This window comes from Coenobita brevimanus, chromosome 31 (genome assembly GCF_032717465.1).
Source record: "Coenobita brevimanus isolate Jiangsu-jjx chromosome 31, ASM3271746v2, whole genome shotgun sequence".
Classification (NCBI taxonomy): Eukaryota; Metazoa; Arthropoda; class Malacostraca; order Decapoda; family Coenobitidae; genus Coenobita; species Coenobita brevimanus.
The window spans coordinates 2,557,985-2,576,901 of NC_136984.1; the positions used below are offsets into that span (position 1 = coordinate 2,557,985).

Sequence of the window (18,917 nt, forward strand, 5' to 3'; positions counted from 1 at the left end):
TGCGACTCGTGTTAGTGGTGACGGTGCTGGGATCCCTGTCCTTTCTACCTGCCGTCACTGCCAACTTCAACCTCTACCTCACCCAGCCGGAAGTCACTAGATTGTTAGGTAAGTGTGACATCATCTTATCTTTGTGCCAAAATGAATCCCTCTTCCTAATTTAGTCTCATTTCTCGCACAAGTGTCATACGATAAATAGGATAGACTTGCATGTTATATCACTAGGTATACATTGGCACAAACAACTATGCACATTTAAGAACTTTACTGTAATCTATTAAGGCTGGTGAGATTAATGTTACCCATAAGAATATTCCTGAATCAAGCCTGCCGTGAATCACAGAAATAAGCTTCAGATTTTTAAGTGTAATTTGAGAAGAGCATGTGGAGTCACATGGAGAGGGAGACTGACAAACGAGGACGTGAAGGAGCGTTGTGGTGTGGATGTGGATGTGATAGGAAGCGTTAGGAGAAATACACTGAGTTGGTTTGGCCGTGTTGAAAGGATGGAGAGCGAGAGACTAACGAGGAGAGTGTATGTGAGTGAGGTGGAGGGGGAAAAGGATGGAGGAGTCAAGGATGAGATGGAGGAATGGAGAGAGGGGAGTGTGAGTTGGGAGCAGGGCAATGAAATGGCGAGGGACAGGGAGACATGGAGGCTATTTGTTTGTGGCCACCCCTTACAGGATTAAGGCGTCTGGCAAGAGACGGATGGATAGATTGGTGACGCTGATTTCTGGATAGAGGTAATGGTGTGTTTGGGTGGTGGTGATGGTCATATCTACCTGGTGGTGATGATAGGGTTTAGATGGTGATGATAGTGTTTTGATGGTGGTGCTGTTATAATGGTCTGGTGGTGATGTGTGGGTGGTGGTGATAGTGATGAGGTGGTGAGGGTGTCAAGGTGCTGATATCTATCTGATGATGTCTGGGTGGTGGTGATGTTTGGGTGGTGGTGATGTCTGGGTGTGGTGGTGGTGATGTCAAGGTGGTGGTGATAGTGTCTAGATTGTGGTGGTGTCAAGGTGGTGATATTTGGTGATGTCTGGGTGGTGGGGGTGAGAGGAAGAAATGGTGTGTAGGTGGTAGTGATGGTACTTCTTAGCTGGTGTTGTGGTAGTGTGTGTGTGTGTGTGTGTGTGTGTGTGTGTTTTATGTGGTGATGGAGGTGAGGTGAAGTGCATCCTTTGAAGGTGAGTGTTGAATGGATGTTGAATGTGGTAGGAAGGTGTCAGTCCACAGAAAACTTGACGTGGAAAAGGATAGAAAAAAGGATGGTGTGGGTGGAGAGGAGTGGGCAAGACGAACTGGGATAATGATAAGCCGTGGGGAAGGGCTGGGGTACTGTAGGTTGGGTATTATGAACGTAGAGATGATTTCATGCTAAATTTCCTCTAAGCAGAATGCACACACACACACACACACACACACACACACTCTCTCTCTCTCTCTCTCTCTCTAAGGTATGTAGCTGAATATTATCTGGCGTTAATAATAATAATAATAAAACAAATTTCCTCCTCGGGATAAATAGATTAAAAACTCTCTACGTTTCATAATTGTGTCCTTATTTTGCTTTCAGTGATGTATGGGAATGAGACCTTGGAATGGTGTGAGATCCGTAGAAAAGGAAATTAATTAGTGCCTACCAGTGCTTAGAATAAATAGGATAAGAGACAGAGAATCGTGAAGGACATGGAGTAAGGGTTTGCTGAACACATGATAGAAGAGAGTGTGTTGGGGAAGCATGGTTAGGTAAAGAGTTGATGTTACATGGGTTGTGAAAAGTAGCACAAAGGAGTGAGTCTGAGAGTAGTAGAGGACATGGAAGGCCAAGAGGAAGGTTGGTGGATAGTGTTGGAGAATGTTTGAATAAACGAAATATAGAAGCTGAGGAAGCAAAAGAAGTGATCAGGAACAGATGTGGATGTATGAAGCATTTATAGAGATGCACACCACAACGAAGGCAAACACTTTCTTCAAACTCACACTTGGTGGAATGATATCTCTCTCAAATTCATTCTGGACAATTTGGTGTCGAATATTTGGCCTGTGAGATGGAAACCGAAAATTCTGAAGACTTAAATGGTGAGTGAATGGGTGTGTGACCTAAATACTTGGCACTCTATTGATATTGCTCGAATTTGGTGCTTTTGTCATCCCGTCTTTGGAACCCCTCATCCCACTTGTTTTGGGTGAGAAAGAAAAGGATCTCTGTCTTTGTCTTAGGCTGTCTCTGTCTGTCTTTCTTGTTTCTGTCTGTCTGTCTGTCTATCTGTATCTCTGTTTCTGTCTGTCTGTCCGTCTGTGTCTGTGTCTGTCTGTCTTTCTCTCTGTATCTGTCTGTCTGTCTGTCTGTCTGTCTGTCTGTCTCTCTCTCTCTCACACACACACACACACACACACACACACACGAGAGAGAGAGAGAGAGAGAGAGAGAGAGAGAGAGAGAGAGAGAGAGAGAGAGAGAGAGAGAGAGAGAGAGAGAGAGAGAGAGAGAGAGAGAGAATGTTCCAAAGATCAGCATAGTAGTTTGATGCTAACAAGAATTAAAATTATAAAACAAAAGTCTTTAGTAAGCGAGAAAACGACCAAGTGTGTGTGTGTGTGTGTGTGTGTGTGTGTGTGTGTGTGTGTGTGTGTGTGTGTGTGTGTGTGTGTGTGTGTGTGTGTGTGTGTGTGTGTGTGTGTGTGTGTGTGTGTGTGTGTGTGTGTGTGTGTGTATGTGTGTGTGTGTGTGTGTGTGTGTGTGTGTGTGTGTGTGTGTGTGTGTGTGTGTGTGTGTGTGTGTGTGTGTGTGTGTGTGTGTGTGTGTGTGTGTGTGTGTGTGTGTGTGTGTGTGTGTGTGTGTGTGTGTGTGTGTGTGTGTGTGTGTGTGTGTGTGTGTGTGTGTGTGTGTGTGTGTGTGTGTGTGTGTGTGTGTGTGTGTGTGTGTGTGTGTGTGTGTGTGTGTGTGTGTGTGTGTGTGTGTGTGTGTGTGTGTGTTCATTCCATTCTCTACCACGCCGTGCATAACAAGTGTTATGTCTGGTGCAGGGCTGACGACAGAACTGTATTACGTGCGTGAGGGTGTGGTGAACGACTATGCCATGAACTGGAGGGTGCCAGTGCCAGCCCAGGTTCACCAGCTCTACTTCACATGGCAGGCACTATCCAGGAAGCCTGTGAGTATTTACACTATAGCAATAATTCACGTGACTGATATATGATTTATGACGCTTGAGGATACCATCTTTATGTACCAATTGTTGTCTACGGTGACAGAGGAGATAGTTGAACCCACCCCTTACAGGAAGCGACGACATGCAATTAATAAACAGATATACAGAGAGATAGATTAGATAGACTGATAGATAAAGACTGATAGGCGACTAGAGTTAGATGGGGAGAGTAGGTGGACAGATAAATGTAATCAGCATGAGTGATAAAAATGGACTCCAGTGTTTTTAAGTATTAGGGCTTTATAATAAATCATACATGCATCATAATAACTGCGAGGCAATACATAAAAGAACCTTCCTAACCATTATGTACAGTACTAGGGCTATAATGCAGGAATTAGCCTACCCATACATCGATATATAAAAAGGGAAAATACGCAAAGTAGAAAAAGAAGTGTAATTATGCGGTTATATTGAGAGGGGATTAAGAGAACGATGTGTTGAAGCTACAAGGGTACTACACAGCCCTGGGTAATGGGGAAAGTGTACGTATAACAGAACTGTGGTTAACAATGGTGAGAGGGATTACATAGGGACGAGCAGAGTGCATTTTTTTTTTTTTTTAATGCGAGGAAGAAGGAATCAAAGGCCATGAGCCTGCAGTACAGTTCCCTCCAAGAGAAAAACAAAATACAATAGAGAGCCAAATTCAAGATCCGATCATTTTGAGATGCCTGGACACACTGCGTTTGAAAGACTGGATATCATAGGTAGCAGGAAATACAGACAGAGGGAGACAGTTCCAGAGTTGACCTGTTGCATAAATGAAAGACTGGGAGTAACGGTTAACTCTTGCATTAGAGAGTTGGACAGAAAAGGGATGAGAGTTTGCTACCAGACGGGTGCTACGCGCCCGTCGTAGAGGTGGAGGAATGCAAGCAGACAGTTCAGAGGAGCAGTGACCATTAAAATAACGATAGAAAAGAGATAAAGATGCAACAGTGCGGCGAAGAGATAGAGGTTGAGGGGAGTCAGTAAGAGGAGGAGAGTTAATGAGACGAAAAGCCTTTGACTCCACCCTATTGAGAAGAGCTGTATGTGGGGAGCCTCCCCACACATGAGAGTTGTACTCCACACAGGGGCGGATAAAACCCCTGTATAAAGTCAACAATTGTGCAGGGGTAAAGAAAGAGCGGAGTCGGCTTAGCACACCCAATCTCTTGGAAGCAGATTTTACAAGAGATGTAATATGATCTTTCCAAGATAAGTCCCGAGTAAATGAAAACCCAAGCATGTTCAAGGATGATGCAGGATTAAGCTGAATATTATTAAACATTAGTGGGTATACCTGTGGAAGATTTTGTCGGGTTGATAGGTGTAAGAACTGAGTCTTAGATGCATTAAAAACAACCATATTATTTTTACCCCAGTCAGAGACATGAGCCAAGTCAGACATTAGGTGTGCCATAGCCTCATCCCTTGTTTGTTGAAGTAACTGTTGAGATGGGCGTTGTTGGAACCGAATGGAAAGGTGAAGGGTGGAGTCATCAGCGAATGAGTGGATAGGGTTAGATGTACAGCTTAGAAGATCATTGATGAATAAAAGGAAGTGAGTTGGTGATAACACAGAGCCCTGAGGAACACCATTGTTGATAGATCTAGGAGAAGAACGATGGCCGTCTACAACAGCGGCTATAGAACGACCAGAAAGGAAGCTAGCGATGAAGGCACAGATAGAAGGATAGAAACCGTAGGAGTGCAGTTTGGAAATTAAAGATTTATGCCAGACTCGATCGAAAGCCTTTGAGATGTCAAGTGCAATGGCAAAGCTTTCGCCAAAGTCCCGAAAGGAGGATGACCAGGAGTCTGAAAGGTAGGTGAGAAGATCGCCAGTGGAGCGTCCCTGACGGAACCCATACGGACGATCGGAAAGAAGGTTGTGATAGGAAAGATGCCTTAAAATTTTTCTATTGAGAATTGACTCGAAAACTTTTGAAATACAGGACGTTGAAGCAATTGGAAGATAGTTAGAGGGTTGGCAATGGTCACCCTTCTTTGGGACTGGCTGAATGAGAGCAAACTTCCAGCAAGAAGGAAACGTACAAGTTGACAAAGGCGAAAGAGTTTGCCTAGGCAGGGTGTAAGCACAGAAGCACAGTTTTTGAGAACAACAGGAGGGACCCCATCAGGCCCATATGCCTTGTTAGTCCTGAGGCCAGTGATGGCAGAAAATACATCAACTGAAGAAATTATTATGTCAGCCATGAGGAAGTCAGAGGGGAGAAGTGATGGAGGAACAGCACCGGAAACGTCTAAGGTGGAATTGGAGGAGAAAGTCTGTGCGAAGAGATCTGCTTTATCAGTAGAAGAAATAGCTACAGAACCATCAGAGTAGAAAAGAGGAGGGAAGGATGATGAGGTAAAGTTGTTAGAAAGATTTTTGGCAAGGTGCCAGAAGGAGCGGGAAGAATTCGAGTGGAGAGTTGAGAGCATGTAGTATGGATGAAATTATTTTTAGTAAAGCGAAGAACAGACTTAGCACGATTCCGGGCAGAAACGTAAAGATGATGTGATTCAGGGGTGGGTTGGCTCCAGTACCTTTTGTAGGCCTTCTCCTTGTTGCGGACAGCATTAGAACAAGCGTGATTAAACCAAGGCTTTCTTGCGTTAGTCAAAGGATATGAGAAAGGAATGTATGCTTCCATGCCCAAGAGAATAACCTCCGTAACGCGCAAGGCACACTCAGATGGCTCACGGCCATGGAAGCAATAATCATTCCAGGGAAAATCAAAGAAGTATTGCCTGAGGGCCTCCCAGTCCACGGCTCCAAAATGCCAGAGACGACGTTTCCCTGGAGGGTCCACAGGCCGTACCGGAGTGATAGGACAGGTTAAGGTAATAAGGTTGTGATCAGAGGAGCCCAACGGAGAGAAATGATTAACAGAGTAAGCAGAAGGATTAGTTGTGAGGAAGATGTCAAGTATGTTGGAGCTCTCTCCAAGGCGGTCAGGGATATGGGTAGGGTGCTGTACAAGCTGCTCTAGGTCATTAAGGATAGAAAAGATGTAGGCTTGTTCACCAGGTGGATCCGTGAAAGGAGAGGAGAGCCAAAGGTGGTGGTGAACATTGAAATCTCCTAGAATGGAGATTTCAGAGAAAGGAGAAATGGATAGAATGTGTTCCATCGTAGAAGTAAGATAGTCGAAGAATTTTTGGTAGTCAGTAGAATTATGGGATAAGTAAACAGCAGAGATATATTTAGTCAGAGAATGACAGGAAAGCCGAAGCCAGAGTGTAGAGAGCTCAGAAGAATCGAGTTCAGGAACACGAGAGCAAGATAAGTTGTTGTGTATATATACACAACAGCCACCTTTGGCTTTGAAATGAGTATAGAGAAAGTAGGAGGATACAGAAAAGGGTTTGCTGTCAGTTGCCTCAGACAGCTGAGTCTTAGTTAGAAAAAGAAGGTGAGGTTTAGAGGAGGAGAGGTGGTGCTCAACAGAGCGAAAGTTAGAGGAAAGGCCGCGAATGTTGCAGAAATGAAGAAGAAGAGAGTCAGACAGTGGTTCCAGGCACCTTGAGTCGTCACCGGGAGAGGGGCAGATGGTGGGGGCATTTATGGTCCCCCCCCCCCGGAGACTCCGAGGCTTGATGAAGAGACGCCATTATTGTTGAATTTTGAATAGGAAGTGTAGTGTGTACTGTGCATGTAGTTTGGTGTAGATAGTTTAGAAAGATATCTCGGTCTCGTAGGCGATATGAAATTCAGTTCGTGAGGTTGATCTGGCATGTGACATTGAATCGAGAATCTAGAAAGCTCAAATGGCTGAATGACTTAGCCTGGCATTCTGCTTGTAGTTGTCTATGCTTTCGCGTTCCCGCCTTTAGATTCCTACTACCACATATATTAACCCATTCAGTCTTAGTGACATTTTTTATTAATGTACACCTGTTCTTTATTAAATTTTGTTCTTTCACAGTCTTTTCAATGCTCATGTTACTGCCCACAACAGCACATGATTAAACACTAATCAACAACATTATCATCACACGTCCTACTATGCACAAAACAATTTCTACATGGTCGTCAATGAGTTCATGTTTTTTTTTGTTTTGTTTCGGAGATGTGGTCATTGCTGGGTATGGGTACAAACGATACAGCTGATGGCTTTGGAGCCCTCTGTTTCTATGGGAGCCTTCAAATAATGAAAATATAATCAAAATTTTACTATATCAAAAATTCAGTTCAGGTCAAAGTGTATACTACTACTACTACTACTACTACTGCTGCTGCTGCTACTACTACTACTACTACTACTACTACTACTACTGCTACTACTACCACTACTGCTACTACTACTGAGAACAACAACAACAACTATAATAATAATAATAATAATAATAATAATAATCGTTTCATGTCTGATATAGGCTCTACCATAACCAAAGTCATTCAGAAGAAAACAACTATTGTAAGAAAAATCCACCGAAGGATATTATAGTTCGTTCATTATTCCCTATTTCTAAGCAATACATGAAATATGCAATCTATATGAAGCACTCTAAAGGGTTTTGGTCTAATCTAACAATTTTGGGGGACCACGGCTTGCATGATTTTAATATTGTTTTTCATACTTTCGTGTATCGTGTATTAGTGTTTTGCTACTGGCGTCTCGTAATATGCTTATATGATTTCACTTGACACCATACGGCTTCACCTTAACTTGGCTCAGATTTTCGTCCTTTTGCAGCATAATCCCCGCAGCCCATTGCGAAAAAGGAACAATGCTACGGTTCTACATCATTTCCATAGCACTTCTCCATGACTGCCCATCAACTCGTGTCATTCTTTTGCTCTAACTCAGCATTCAAGTTTGGAGGATGGCAATATTAGGCCAAGTTAGAGTAAATGGGGTATATGTAAAACGTAGATGGGGTAGTTCAGGGAGGCATTCAATATAGTCCTTTTTAGGGCCCCCGGAAGGCTAGAACCAGCACTGGCCGTGGCATCACCCAGAATGACCATCTTCCTGTCTGGGATTACTACTGATAAAAATACACTGGATGAGGGGAGTGATTTGGTGGGAGGGCAGTCAAATGGTGGATGACAGAGCGACTTGGAGGCGTTTTGTCTGTGGCCACCCTTTGTGGGATTAGGGCGTCGGGCTGATAGACAGACAGATAGAAAAATACACTGGAGAGGAGTAGATAGAAATGCTCATGCTTCCAGACTCTTACCACTGCTGAGCGGTTGTGAGCAGCCAAAAACATCAGCAAGGAAATACAGCAGGACTGGTTACAAATGGCTGTGCACATTCAAACGACAGGAGAAAAATGCGACTGTAACTAAAATATCCCTTTTCTCTGAATCTGGCCCTACACTAGTTAGTCCACTCCCTGAGGCCAGCATGTCTCACAAAGACTCGAATCCGCCAAGAATATTTCCCACCAGCAATAATAACTTCACTGGAGAACTGTCACAAACCCAAGTAGCACAGATACTGCCGTCAAAAAGTGTGAATGATAATATTGGTTCAGTTGATGACGTGGTTTATACTTTCTGTTGTTAATATAAGAACATTGTACGTCAATGTCTCAGTCACTGGCATCACATTCTAGCGTTGATTTATTGTTACAAACCAACATTCAACAAGGAGAGGTGGCAGTTTTAGGTCATGCTAGAGTAAAAGTATAGTAAAATGTATAAACAGTTTGGCTCAGTTGATGAACCAAACAGTACTATGCCTGTAATTCAGTGTCATGTGTGTGCTGCTTTGTACAGTACATTGTTGTGGTCCTGCAGGTGGTGTACAACATGGCCTTCTGGCGTAACGAGACAGAGGGTGGAGGTTCAGCCTTGGCCACACCATCTGTCAATATATCCCTCACTGGTAACGTGCCCATCCACCCCGTCACCTTCAGGCTGGACCTGCCCTGCCTGGGTACCCACAGCGCAGAGGTGGATGTCGTCCTTAACATCAACGTGACATCACCCACACCACGCACACCACCCACCACACTTTACTTCAAGCGACGCAAGATCTGCCTCAAGGGTAAGCCATATTGTTGAGTGTATAATGTTGGTGGGTGTATAATGTTGGTGGGTGTATAATGTTGGTGGGTGTATAATGTATAATGTTGTTGGGTGTATAATGTATAATGTTGTTGGGTGTATAATGTATAATGTTGTTGGGTGTATAATGTATAATGTTGGTGGGTGTATAATGTATAATGTTGGTGGGTGTATAATGTATAATGTTGGTGGGTGTGTAATGTATAATGTTGGTGGGTGTGTAATGTATAATGTTGGTGGGTGTATAATGTATAATGTTGGTGGGTGTATAATGTATAATGTTGGTGGGTGTGTAATGTATAATGTTGGTGGGTGTGTAATGTATAATGTTGGTGGGTGTATAATGTATAATGTTGGTGGGTGTGTAATGTATAATGTTGGTGAGTGTGTAATGTATAATGTTGGTGGGTGTATAATGTTGGTGGGTGTATAATGTTGGTGGGTGTATAATGTTGGTGGGTGTATAATGTATAATGTTGGTGGGTGTAACAAGCAAAACAAATCGCTTAGGAAGAGGTGTTAGGGAGCGTCCTTACCGTCAAGAATTCGGCCCTAGGTGTATAATGTTGCTAATGTATAATGATTTTAATTAATCAGGTTCCTCTGTGTCATTTCAGGCAGGTCATTCACTTCTTCAGCCTAATTGAGTCTTTTTAGGGAAGCTTAGGGTAATTACCGTCTAATTAGGCAAATTTAGGTCCTATTACTTCACCTGGTCCAATTGGGGTCATTTAAGTCATAGCAGTCATTTAAAATCAAGATAATTATTTACGTTGTTAGGTCAGCTCAGGTCTACTTGGTTCCAGTTTAGATCTTGTTTAGCCCGTCTATCTATCTATTGCCATACGCCTTAATCCCATAAGGGGTGGCCACAAACAAATCGCTTCCGTGTCCATTTTGCTGTTTACAAATCTAGTCAACTTCAGTCACATCATGCCGGGTCTTATTACACCCATTCAGAACTTCGGGTCAGTCTATACTCCTTTCACTCTAACGTGGCAGAGTTTTCGTCCCTTTGTAGCTCAGTGGCTGAAAAGATTACACCTCTGCAGCCTTTCCATGTCAGTTCCTCGCGACACCACATTCTAGTTATCAAACTGTTGCAACTTAGCATTCAAGATGGAGATATGGCAATTTTGGTCGTCACAATTTTAGGTATGTGAGAGAGGGGGGTGTGAGCTGGGAGCAGGGCAATGAAATGGCGGGGGACAGGGCGACATGGAAGCGATTTGTTTCTGGCCACCCCTTACGGGATCAAGGCATCTGATAATAGATAGAAAATGGGAGAAATGGAGTTCCCCCGAGCTAAGCCCTGTATTGGACTATATAGCCCCGCTAGGGTTACAGGAGCGAGCTACCACTCCCGGCACGGCAGCCCAGGCGAGGCTCGAACTCGCAATCTCCCGATTACGAGTCCAGTGGTAATAGATAGATAGATAGACAATTTAAGATCAGGTCACGGTAAAAAGGGGCTAGCCATTCAGGTTTATTTCAGTCAGCTTCAGAGCCTAGTGCGTCAACTCATTTCAAATCCGTCTAGTCGATGTTTTGCATCGCAGATCATTTTGCGCCTATTTCAGTTGCTTTAGTTCATTTTAGGTCTGTCAGTATATTTCACTTGTGCTTTAGGTTATTTTAGGTCTTTCGGTATATCTAATTCACTTGTGCTTTAGGTTATTTTAGGTCTTTTCAGGTTACTTAAGGTCCAACTATGCAATGTTGGCCAATAAAGATCTATTCCGATAATTCCTATAAAGATATGTGCGAAAAATTAGTCCCATTCTGTACATGCACTGGTTTTTGAGGTATGTAGGTTCATATCTGTGTAACTCACTATGGCCATCAAATAATACATCAACGCATATAGATTGCTCTGATGTCAGTTCTTGAATCACTGAGTATTTTAATGTTAACTACGGAACTGAGCATTTGGTGGGGAAGGAAAAATGGTTTGGGTTGTGAGAAATGAGTAGGTGAGACAGACTGGGAAGAGCTGGCAGCGAAATACACCCTGTGAAAATAGGGCTTTGCATGAGGGACACTGTTCTCCTTGAAGAGATACTAGTTCTTGCTCGAATACTGATAAAAGCGAGCAGAAAAAAGTTGGATATCTGCAAAGTAAAGGGAGGGACGTGCTATATTGGTGGTGGGTGGTAGGGTAAGGCTGGGATAGGCCTGTACACCCAGTAAGGATCTGTGTTGTGGATGGAATGGTATGTGTATTTAGTTTTACATCAGAGTGTCCTTCAAGAATCAAAGGAAATAGGCAAGATAACCATAGAAACTAATTTTTCCGTTTTTTTCAGAAGAAGGTCATTTAAAAGTTCGCAGAAAAAGTGAGGATTTCATTACTAAACGTTATATGAATTCCCTTTCCATGTGTCAGGTCAATCAGCTGAAATGTACTCTCCTCACGTGAGTCCTTCTGGTGAGGGAGGTGGAGGGTGGTGGCAGGTGGTGGGGTGTTATGTGGTTCCTGTCCTGGCCGGCCTTACACTTGTCCTCACAGTGATTGGCATCGTTGTATACATCAGGAGGAGAAGGCACAAGACAACCACAGCCCACAAAACGCTTGAGTAAGTGGCTAATGTGTTTGTTGATTTGTGTAAAAAAAACTGTTCCTGGATATACGACAGCAAAGACCACTGTGCAAAAATCTGCAATGTTTTCCCATCCTCATCACCTTACCATAGTGTGTGTGTGTGTGTGTGTGTGTGTGTGTGTGTGTGTGTGTGTGTGTGTGTGTGTGTGTGTGTGTGTGTGTGTGTGTGTGTGTGTGTGTAAGTAGTTGTCAAGATGTCGTTTCACAGGCGTGGATGAGATAAGGGAAATTACTATATGGGATGGATGGGATGGTGGCAAATGGTGGGGCACAATGAGGGAAGTATACCCTGTGTAGATGGATGATTTTGTCCATCTGGTAACCACGGGAGTCATTTTTTAAGACAGTCAGCACATTAGAACAGGTGGGGTGAGCAGAGAGTAGTGGTAAGAATGGATTGCGATGTCGGGTAGTGGGGCGAGACAAGGAGATATATAGTTTTATAATGGGTGTATTGCCTATTTCAGAGAGGTTTGAATCAGATTTCTTGCATAAATTCGATGAGGGATAAAAAATAGGTGGACTGACTGATAGTAGAGAGGACTGGGTGGCGAGAAGGTAAACACGTGTCTTCCCAGATACATGACATCTTCCGCCAAAGGTACAGGAAATTATTAGTCTGTGGGTTATTCCATCCCTCCCTTAAGCCTGGCACTTATTCCTCAAATCAAAACATCTATACTTTTCCTTAACTTGGCCCAAATTTTCGTCCTTTGCAGCTTATTTGACATAGCTTGGTGGCAGAGAGAGACTGCTGCGACTGTGCATCCTTTCTATAGCATTTCTTCGTGACTAACTGTATATTCTAATGTTATTTCTTGCTAAAACTCAGTAATCAACTTACAGTATAAAGATGATTTTTTTTTAGGCCAAAGTAGAGTAAAAAAATGGTAATGTCATCCGCTCATATTATTAACTAGATTTGTACTTGATTTCAGAGTGAAGGATGTGATGACGAAGCCCAGGAATGGCAAGACAGTGGTGTACGACTCTACTTACACCCTCCCTGCCTCCATCACCAGCAACTGCTACGCCTCCCTCAGAAAGCTCCCCACCCCCATCACCCCACACATCCCAGGAACACTGACCCTCCCCCACACTCACACCCACAACCACGTCACTGCCAGCCTGTCCCTCACACCATGCAGCGGGAAGGGTGACGGACGGGACGTGTTTGGTGTTAGTAAGGACAGTGGCCGCAGGAGTACGTTAGATATGAAGCGAGACAAAGGCTACAGAGATGTAAAGGATGTCAGTAAAGACAGAGACAGCTGGGGTATGAGTGAAGCCAGTACAGACAAAGGCTGCAGGAAAGTGTGTGGCCTAGGTGAAGACAGAGACAGTAGAGGCGTTAGTGATGTCAGCAAAGACAGAGGCTATAGGAACATATGTGGCCTCAATGAAGACAGACACAGTACAGGCGTTAGTGAAGTCAGCAGAGACAGTGGATGCAGAGACACGTGTCAGTCATCTGGCTCCCACGGCAGGTCAGAGGTGATCGTAGACCCCATCACGGCTGAGATGCAAGGGAGATTCCACCAGATGGAGGTGAGTAGATGAAAACACGGGAGGATGGGCAACTGTAAGCAGAATAATCAGTCAGCCTGCTGACACACTGAATACAGTAGCTTATCTACAAATTTTGATCCATATTTTCCCATGTGTACCTAAATTTGCTCCTCTCTCAGTTTACACTAGATTATAAGAACAAGTGTCTTTGTGCATCGCCAGTCCGACTGCCTTATGTGTGATGGGCTGCCCACAGAAATTCCACGTGTTCTATCTCCCAGCTCTTGAACACCATTTCTCATTTCCTTGTTCGAGTTCCCCACATATTACCCTAGAATTAATAAACTGGTAATGACATTGTATTCTTAAAATTATATATATATAATAAACTGATGGACTAGAAAGAGAAAACACAAAGTGCAGAACAGGAACCAAAATTATTCACCGTTTTGCAAAGCTGACCCATCTCTGGTGTGGACAGGTGGAGCGACAAAGGGTTCGTCTCACCGCTGTGGTACAAGAGGGATCCTATGGGCAAGTGTTGAGGGGCTGGATCCAGCGTGAGTGTCCAGGTACAATATAATCACAACCTCTCTGTAGCCTGAACTGTGAATATGTCTGCTTATTTATACTGTACTTTATATCCTAAGACACTAATATCAAATACTAAACAATTCCCAAAATGCGAATATTTAGCTGAAGAAATATGACTGCAGTAATGGCTTAGGGAAACCAGTTTGCTGCTACTGAGACCTTTGCTGCATCAATTGGTGAAAATCCTGTCTCTACAACTTCCCCAGAGCCAGATCAGGAGGTGGTGATAAAGACGGTGAAGGATGGCGCCCCGCGTGAGGAGGTGGTGGCGCTGTACAGGGAAGGCACACACCTCCTCAACCTCCACCACAGGAACGTCCTCACTGTGCTTGGCGTCTCCTTGGCTCAAAACTCGTCTCCCTTCCTCATCTATCCCCGCCACCACCAGCACCACAACCTCAAACAGTGAGTATCATCTCTTTATTTCTCATATTTTCGATGTTTCTTCGTAAAAGGATGAAGTTTGTCTCCATTGCATTAGAAAAAAATGTTATCGGATGAAACACAACATTTCACTGAGGATGAAGACAACAGGCACAACACCAATGTAAAGTCCCATATCCTACATGATGGGAAAGTTTCGTAGTGAGGTGCCATACTAGAACACTTCGAAAGGTGTTAAAAATCGCGACAAACAAAAACAACACGAAGCGGTGCCAAGACACAGCAAACCCGTCCCCGGCAGTCATTTTAGTGCTGACGTATAAACACAACAGGATATCTAGTCAACAATGTCACATATCTAATTTGGAGTAAATCGGGTGAAAATTGACAATTTTATGCCCATTTGAAATTTTGTGCCTGACCCACCTGACATTGACCTCCCTACCGCTAACTGGGGGTGACCCCCCTAATGTAATGAGGCATGTTATAGGATGCAGATTTGAAAGATGCACATTTAGGTTTTGGTTTCAAGTCGATATGACGAATTTGAAAGAAAGTATGGCGAAAGAACTATTTTTTCTTTTTATATTCTTAATTTTTTTGGTCCTACAGCCATGGCCTTGGCCCAGTGTGGCCCCAAATGTAAGATGATCAGAAGGTCATAGACCATCATCCCTGTAATTTTAGTCAAAATGGCACCCGTAATTTTCGCGTAAAGTTGTTAACAGACAGACAGACAAACGAACAAACAGACAAACCGAGTGAAAACAATACCCGTCCCCGAGCCTATCCGGGGCGAGGACGGATAATTATAATGCAAACTGAAATTGCAGCAGTTTTAGCAAGACATCAGAAGGATCCCTTAAGTATGTTACTACAAGGATGTATATATCTTTAAATGTAGCTCTGAAATCGTTAAATTGTAAATCTTTGTAAACACGAGAGTCTTCATGGTAAAGTGGTCCCCTCTTAGCTGGAGACACACAAAAAAAGCAAATTAGCATGAACTAGTAGATGTTGGCTGCATACACAAAATGGCTGTAACTAACATTCTACTTACTGCTGTCTACACACATATTACATAATACACTGAAAATGATCATCCAAATAATTTTCATTTGAACAAATTATCACAGTTCCAAAAAATATCATTAGGGTAATATCATAAATAAATGTATTAGGAAAGTGAAAGGCGACTTGAATGATATATGGTTAGTAACTTATCATGCCTGGGATCAGTGACCATGTGACAAGCCACACACACAAAGCGAGTATTAACAGAAGCTGGCTTGAGTCCAGGCATTCGAACAAGAGAGTGATACCAAACCTACTGCTTCATTACAAATTAGTGGTTCTAAAATGATGGTCGTGAGGATATTCCAATCTGATGAAGATTATTCCCCTGAATATTATAATATTTCAAAATAAATAAAATGTGTTATACAATCGGTAGAAGCACTGGACGATAAAACATAAATTATCAGCTATAAACACAAGAATTTTAAAGTGGCAGGGAAGTTAGATGTACAGTACAGCAGATACAATATTTGAATGCCTTCAGTATTCTAAATATTCGGCTCAGCTCATGAATAACCCCCTTGTGATTGCTGGAAAAGGGTAGGAACCTTCTGAAGAACCAGTCAACTTCAGTAAGTAAGAAATATCAGATGTTGTGAATACCTTGATTAAAGCAATGAACCGCTGTTGCCTCTCCTGACATTGAGAGGGCTCTCCCTCCGTGCTGAGGGATCTTTGTATGTAGCATGTGTTAGGAGTGTAATGCTGTATGGTAGTGAGACTTGGGCAGTAAAGGAAGAGGATATTCGTAAGCTCAAACGTACAGAAATGATAATAATTAGATGGATGTGAAATGAGTCCTTGAATGCGACGCTTGGGGGTACGGGGTAGGAATACGAATGAAGGTATGAGAAAGCGGATTGGATTGGAGCATATTGGTGATGTGATGAGGCGGGGTTGACTGAGATGGTTTGGACTTGTTGAGAGGACGGAGGATGCCAATTTTGTGTGGAAGATGAGAAGTGTGAATGTCGGGACTAGGGTTGCGAGAGGTAGACCGAAAAAAACCTGCCCCATCCTTTTGGGTCACCGGGAATATATGGTATTTACGGTTACAGTAAAAAAAAAAAAAAAAAGGCAAGCTCTTCTATAACTAACTGTGAATCCCTTTGCACCACCACAACTGCACACAGTAACACCTTTTCCCGCTACATATCAGTACTTTAATAACGGCCAATACCGTAATTCTTTCAACACAATGACATTTTATCTTGCCGCCGCTAACTTATTTTATTCAGCCTGGAAATTTTCTTATAAGTTATTAGTCGATTTAAGTCACACTTTGTTGCCCCATTTGCCCCATCATGCTGTTGAGTGGGAACCATGATTCAGTGCTGGCTGGCAACACCTGAGAGTGATTATGTGACAATGGCCAATATTCCCGTTGAGTAAGGAGGCTCCCGGACACCTCTTCCTGAACGATTTATTTTCCAAACTACTCATTAATACCCTATTTTTTGTTTCTTATATCTGTTTAATATCGACATAGATTGCATGAACAACACAGAAGAATATAGGAATGGAGCAGGATCAGAAATAAACTGTTAAGGAAGTGGTGTTGGTAAGATTCTTAACCGCACGAGAATTCCACCCAGTGACACCATCAAAACTGTGTCGAACATCTCTGACCAGGAAAGAAGAATAAAGTCATAAAATCATCCCTCTTCAGATCTTAAACTCTTTCTTATCTGCCTTAGTAACCCAGTATTCAATCGACAGGCACAAATCTATGTTAATTAACCAACAACCTTGTCTGTGTGCAGGTACCTACAGGAGCAGCGAGAGGGTCACCTGAGGGCGACAGAGGTGGTGGACTTGGCGTTGCAGGCAGCTCATGGCCTCGGCTTCTTACACACAGCCAGTGTTGTACATGGGGACATCGCCGCCAGGAACTGTGTGTAAGTCCTTCATATATATTTTCTAACATTGACACTCATCATACCTACCCGAAACTGATGATGGCTTCCTAATACTATACTCTAATTTTATTTGAAGATAACCATAACTATTCCTAGTCCAACACTTGCCTAACAGAGTGGAGAACAGCTTCGTATTACCTCAGTTGTATGCAGTCAAAATCCATACTCATTTTTTTTTTCAATTGAGGCGAAGATGCACTCGACAGGTTGGTGATTGGCTGAATGCACCATGTCCGAATAACATTTACTAACCCAAATTTCCCACTCAGATATATGTTGTCAATTACTAAGCTAACGAGTAAAGAGATTATGAAGTAACATTGCATTCAGCCAAACATCAACCTGTCAAGTGCACCTTCGGCTCAAAAAAAAAAAAAAAAAAAAAAAAAAAAAAAAAAATATATATATATATATATATATATATATATATATATATATATATATATATATATATATATATATATATACATAGAGAGAGAGAGAGAGAGAGAGAGAGAGAGAGAGAGAGAATAGTTGCCCATCTTTCCAAATCAACTCCTGCACAACAGAGTCAGTGACAACCTGGAGCTTCGACTCACGGACGCGGCACTGTCTCGAGACCTCTTCCCCGGCGACTATGAATCCATGGACGGCGATGTGGCGCGACCGATTAAGTGGATGGCACTGGAGGCTATCACTGAGAGGCTTGTGTCCACCGCCAGTGATGTGGTGAGTGACTTAATGTTTCTCTCATTGGGACGTGTTCGTGTTGGGCTGGGAGCTTCTTGAAAATCTTCTCTGTGATGTATTTTGAACTCCATTGCTTAACCTCATCCTCATCCTTATCATCATCATCATCATCATCATCATCATCATGATCATCATCATCCTGCCCTATTTTCTCACAAACAAATCCCCTCCAGAATACTAACTTGTCATTGTGTCAGTGTCAGTGGTCCTACAACAACAATATATATACCGTAAAACAGTGTAGTTCACCACCATCATCATTATGGGCCACTTCTCAACCTAAAATTAAACCATATCTTCTGCTCCACAAATACTAACCTGGTGGTGTTTGTGCGTGTGTCAGTGGTCGTACGGTGTGCTGGTGTGGGAACTGACGACCCTGGCACAGCAGCCGTACGTGGAGGTGTCGTGGTGTGAGATGGCCGAGTACCTGCGTCACGGCTACAGGCTGGCCCAACCCGTCAGCTGCCCCGACCACCTGTACGAAGTGATGGCCTTCTGCTGGGCCGTACACCCCCACCACCGACCCCACGCCAACCTCATCCTTGACTACCTAGCTGCCTTCCACAAACACCTACACATGTTCATCTGAGATACACCTACAAGGACCACCTACCCCACGCCAACCTCATCCTTGAGTGCCTCGCTGCCTTCCACAGACACCTACACACGTTCATCTGAGACCAGGAGATGGAGGTCAAGTATAACAAAATCAATCACATATGATGACCCAGCAGATATATAACACAGTATGAAAAAAAGCAGCATAATATTTGCACTGACACTTATCCTTCTCCAGATTATGGAAACTGTTTTCATTTGATTGTTCATCACTGAAGACAAACTCTAGGGAACAAACACCAGTTTTC

General features: G+C 43.1%; 1 protein-coding gene across 1 annotated transcript; it reads left to right on the forward strand.

The window, feature by feature from the left end:
• Positions 1-11,634: 11,634 nt before the first annotated feature.
• Positions 11,635-18,640, forward strand: LOC145395463 (tyrosine-protein kinase Dnt-like). Its single transcript, XM_080269065.1, has 8 exons — positions 11,635-11,810; positions 12,775-13,040; positions 13,257-13,384; positions 13,827-13,917; positions 14,146-14,344; positions 17,164-17,298; positions 17,868-18,027; positions 18,392-18,640. The coding sequence occupies exons 1-8, from the start codon at positions 11,635-11,637 to the stop codon at positions 18,638-18,640; spliced, it is 1,404 nt and encodes a 467-aa protein (XP_080125191.1).
• Positions 18,641-18,917: the final 277 nt, after the last annotated feature.

Coding starts and splice junctions, on each gene's coding strand:
- LOC145395463 (XM_080269065.1), top strand. CDS start 11,635: ATGTACTCTCCTCACGTGAGTCCTTCTGGTGAGGGAGGTGGAGGGTGG. Junction 13,385..13,826: donor GGAGATTCCACCAGATGGAG/GTGAGTAGATGA, acceptor TGGTGTGGACAG/GTGGAGCGACAAAGGGTTCG. Junction 14,345..17,163: donor CAGCACCACAACCTCAAACA/GTGAGTATCATC, acceptor GTCTGTGTGCAG/GTACCTACAGGAGCAGCGAG.